The 4,454-nt window shown below is 43.2% G+C and overlaps 1 protein-coding gene across 1 annotated transcript in view; it reads left to right on the top strand.

Annotated features, from left to right (window-relative positions):
• Window positions 1-4,454, top strand: part of LOC103396225 (sodium channel protein type 4 subunit alpha B-like) — a 20,172-nt gene that overhangs the window by 4,684 nt on the left and 11,034 nt on the right. Inside the window, 8 exon segments of the mRNA XM_025066346.1 lie at window positions 145-286; window positions 369-566; window positions 649-837; window positions 1,226-1,621; window positions 1,624-1,732; window positions 2,427-2,662; window positions 3,588-3,761; window positions 3,844-4,200. Of these exon segments, the coding sequence (XP_024922114.1) occupies window positions 145-286; window positions 369-566; window positions 649-837; window positions 1,226-1,621; window positions 1,624-1,732; window positions 2,427-2,662; window positions 3,588-3,761; window positions 3,844-4,200 (1,801 nt within the window).

The raw sequence follows: 4,454 nt of genomic DNA, 5'->3' as shown, positions 1-4,454 counted from the left end.
ATTATTATTATTATTATTATTATTATTATTATTATCATGATTATTATTATGATTAATAATAATCATAATAATAATGATTATTATTATGATTATTAATAATCATTACAACTGTCTGTTACTTTGCACATGGTTTGCGTTCTACAGGAAGTGTCCGGACGGATTCGACTGCCTCAAAGTCGGAAGAAACCCAAACTACGGCTACACCAGCTTCGACAGCTTCGGCTGGGCATTTCTGTCTCTTTTCAGACTCATGACACAAGACTGCTGGGAAAAACTGTTTCATCAGGTGGATTCTGAAAAAAAAACAAAACTTTTAATTGTCTAATAATATATTGGGGTTATTAATTTTATATTGTATACGTCCTTAGACTCTGCGCTCAGCCGGAAAGACCTACATGGTTTTTTTTGTGCTGGTAATCTTCCTGGGCTCCTTCTACCTGGTCAACCTTATCCTGGCCGTCGTGGCGATGGCCTACGAGGAGCAAAATCAGGCAACCATAGCAGAGTCCTGGCAGAAGGAAAGAGAATTTCAGCTGGCTATAGAACACCTTCGACGAGAACACAGAGTAGGCTCATGGCACCTAGAGGGCCTAGATTACAGATCTGCTTTGAACTTAAGAAGTAACATTTGTGTCTCTCTTTTTGTAGTTGGCAGGAAAGAGACAGGCCCAGGAGAGAAACTCGGTTTTGTTTCCTGAGTGTTCTCCGTCACGTCTGAAGACAGGAAGTGCAAGAAAAAACAGCAGCAGCAGGAGAAAAAAGTCTTGGGGGATGTTGTCGGAGGAAACAGAAGAGGAAGCCGGAGAGGAGACCTTTGACCCCTTGAATGAACAAATGGTATTGTTATAGTTTTTAAGGAAGAAAACTAGATGTTCAAAACTTCTCAAAACTATCATCACAAGATCAGATTATGATGAAAACTTTCCTGCACTTATTTATTTATTTTTAAAAGGCAAACAAAGGTAAGCCAAATTGAGCGATGCCATGAAGGGCTACACAATTGTCCAACAAGCTAATACAACAGCTTGAACAATTTGTGAATTCAGTTGTGTCCATTCACGACAGTGTTTCTGCACCAGATACTTGTGCCAAGGGAAATTCCATTTGAGATTCACGGGTCTAGTTCAGGCCTGGGCAAACGTTCTGAGTCTGGCCCCCCAGAGCCATAGTTTGCCCATCCCTGGTCTAGGTCTTGGGCACTAATGTACCCTCTTTGTCTCTGCAGCGTCGTCTTTCCCTGCTGCCTGCCCACCCTCTGCTTGCCACACTCTCGTCTCACCCGCTAAGCACCAGAAGAGCTAGCCAGAACAGCATCTTTAGCTATTTCCAGACACGAAACAACTCTGAGGCTGAATTTGGAGGCAATGATAATATCGTTCAAGAAGATGCCTTTAGAAGTCGCGCCGGCTCAATAGCAACGCCGTGGAAAAGAAGGACAAGTAATCTCACCGTCAATGGGCGAGCGAGTGTTTCCCTGGAGCAAAATGGAGTCACCACTCCGGGCCGGCACACCCCAACCTCCATGCTCAGGGGCAACATTGAAAGAATCAGAGAACACACTGTGAGTGATGCTAAGAAATGCGTCAGTGACAATCGTGACTACGCTATTAAGAAACGTTTATCACAATACAGGATCCAGTTCCTAGGCCTTCACTCACAGCGGCTGAGCCTCCTACAGTTCGCAGAGGGAGAGAACTGAGCTCGGTCAGTTTCTTCAGCGAGGCTATAGATGGTGAGTTTTTCTCTCTGTTTAAGGGAAATGGGGTTCCCAACAATGGAAGTGAGGCGCTTTGGCCCAGCGGCAATGTCTCTGTCATTGATGTGGAACCCCAGAGTTCACCTCCTGGGCAAGATCGAATCCCGGGTAGGGCGGTTGGTACCTTCAAGTGGACTCACCACCCGCAGGAAGGTTTAGGGAGGTTGGTACGGTGCATTGTGATTTGGGTGGCGACTGCTGCCCCCGCGACCTGGTAACGGATAAAAATGGATGGATGGATGGACAATGGAATTGATTCACTTAAACTCTGTGCAAGTTCGATGTTTTACCCTTATCCTAAGCCACCTTAATTTAGCCCAGAGGTTCCCAAACTTTGTCCACACCCCCAAGCAAATAAAAAACGGGACACAGACAATGTTTATTTTTTGACTGTTTCACACATTTTAAATGTTGTGACTGTTTTTACGCGCCTTAAACGCTAGCATTGCCAGCGGTCATCAGTTGGGAGGAGTGAGATTTTTGCCACTTTGGGAACCTCTGCTTTAGGTAACACCTGAAACTGACGTTATAGATACGATAGCACAATCTCAAAAGGCAGTTTTTTCTGGGCTTGAAACGTTCGATAATAATGTAAAATAAACATTCCATTAGAAAATTCATAATAATAAGTGTAAACTCAAAAAAAAAAAAAACTGCGTATTTTTTTCAGAGCTACAAGAGTCAAGGCAGTGTCATTCGAGCTGGTACACCTTCGCTAAAAAGTATCTGATATGGGACTGCTGCTCCACGTGGCTGAAGATGAAGATGGGTTTGAAGTACCTGGTGAAGGATCCTTTCCTTGATCTGGGCATTACCATCTGCATTGTGCTAAACACTCTCTTTATGGCCCTGGAACATTATCCCATGACTGAGGAGTTCAACTCAATGCTGTCAGTGGGGAATCTGGTAAGAAAACGTTTTTTTTTATTGACACAAGTAGGCATATCGTGGCGTTCTGGCCCCCGAGGCAATGTCTCTGTTGTTGGTGTGCCCTCCTGGGCAAGATTGAATCACAGTTAGGGTGGTTGGCGCCTTCCGGTGGACTCACCACCCGCAGGAAGGTTCGTAACGGTCGTGGAGACCGCTGCCCCCTTGCATGGTAACGGATAAGCGGACGAAACTGGATGGATGGATGGATGGATGGAAGTAGGCATATATGGAGTATTGATGGATATCTGATTGAGATCAGATAATAATATTGGCCGATATTGGCTTAATTATGTAATATCGGTGGGAATCGTGATTGGTTTTTACCAAACACAATGTCTCGGTTTGGCCTAGATGATGAGACCTAAAAAATAGTTTTGAAGTGAAAGTGAAACTATTATTTGAATTGTGCACAGTATTGTCATTGCGATACAAGCACACCATTGCACACAATGAAAATACGTCCTCTGCCTTTGACCCAAACGGCTGCATATATTGGTATCGGAGGATATCGTAATCGGAAAGTGTTTAGACACCCTTTTTTGACCCTAAAGGATTTTCTTGGGAGTTGGGTTCCTCAGCCGATACGAGGGTCTATAAGGGCAGGGGAGGTTAATTACTAAGTTTAATTTATAATATTGCTCTATATTTTGTTCAGTACCATTCACTGAATATTTCATTAACTGCACTTGTTGTCTTAAACAGTGTTTTTTTCTTTACCAGAAAAACATTGTTTCCTGAAAGTGGGCAACTAAGTTGAAACTATGTATTGTTTTTTTAACATGTTTTTACTAACTTATAACTAATCTATTTGTTCAATGCATCCAAAAAGCTATTGTTCTAAATCCTGTAAATCTGGCGTGAAAAAATCCAAAAACATTGATGATTTCTTTTTTATTTTCAGGCATTTACGGGAATCTTTACAACAGAGATGGTCCTAAAGGCAATAGCTCTTGATCCTTATCACTACTTTCAGCAAGGGTGGAATGTTTTTGACGCCGTCATTGTTTGCCTCAGTCTGATGGAGTTGGGTCTTTCGAACGTAGAAGGACTGTCTGTCCTGCGCTCCTTTAGACTGGTAAAATAAATCCCTCCAAATCCTCCAAAATTGGAGACGGTTTTGAACTCATTTAATTTGATTTGATTTTTTTTTTCTCCAGTTACGAGTCTTCAAACTGGCAAAGTCCTGGCCGACTCTTAACACTCTTATCAAGATCATTGGTAATTCCGTTGGCGCTCTTGGAAATCTGACCCTGGTGCTGGCCATCATCGTCTTCATCTTTGCTGTGGTGGGCATGCAGCTGTTTGGCAAAAACTACCAGGATTTTGTGTGTAAGATCTCCATGGACTGCCAGCTTCCTCGCTGGCACATGAAGGATTTCTTTCACTCCTTCCTGATTGTATTCCGAGTCTTGTGCGGCGAGTGGATCGAGACTATGTGGGACTGCATGGAGGTAGCAGGGCAGCCCCTCTGCATACTTGTCTTCATGTTGGTCATGGTCATTGGAAACCTTGTAGTAAGTACTAACAAACAGAGCAGGCCTTTTAAGAAAGCATGCATCCTGACATCATTTTTCAAAATAAAAAATCGTTCAGAATCAGACCATAAATGAAACGGAAATTATGTCAGTTATGCGTTCTTTCTGCGCGGCCCGGTACCAATTGACCCACAGACCAGTGCCGGTCCGCGGCCCAGGGGTTGGGGACCACTGATATAACCTAAATCTTAAGACGTAGCAAACATTATCCTTCCTATATTTTTTTTCTGATC

The sequence above is a fragment of the Cynoglossus semilaevis genome, chromosome 20 (genome assembly GCF_000523025.1).
Source record: "Cynoglossus semilaevis isolate Cse_v1.0 chromosome 20, Cse_v1.0, whole genome shotgun sequence".
Classification (NCBI taxonomy): Eukaryota; Metazoa; Chordata; class Actinopteri; order Pleuronectiformes; family Cynoglossidae; genus Cynoglossus; species Cynoglossus semilaevis.
Note: the sequence above shows the minus strand (reverse complement) of the source record. Positions and strands in the feature narration are given on the sequence as shown.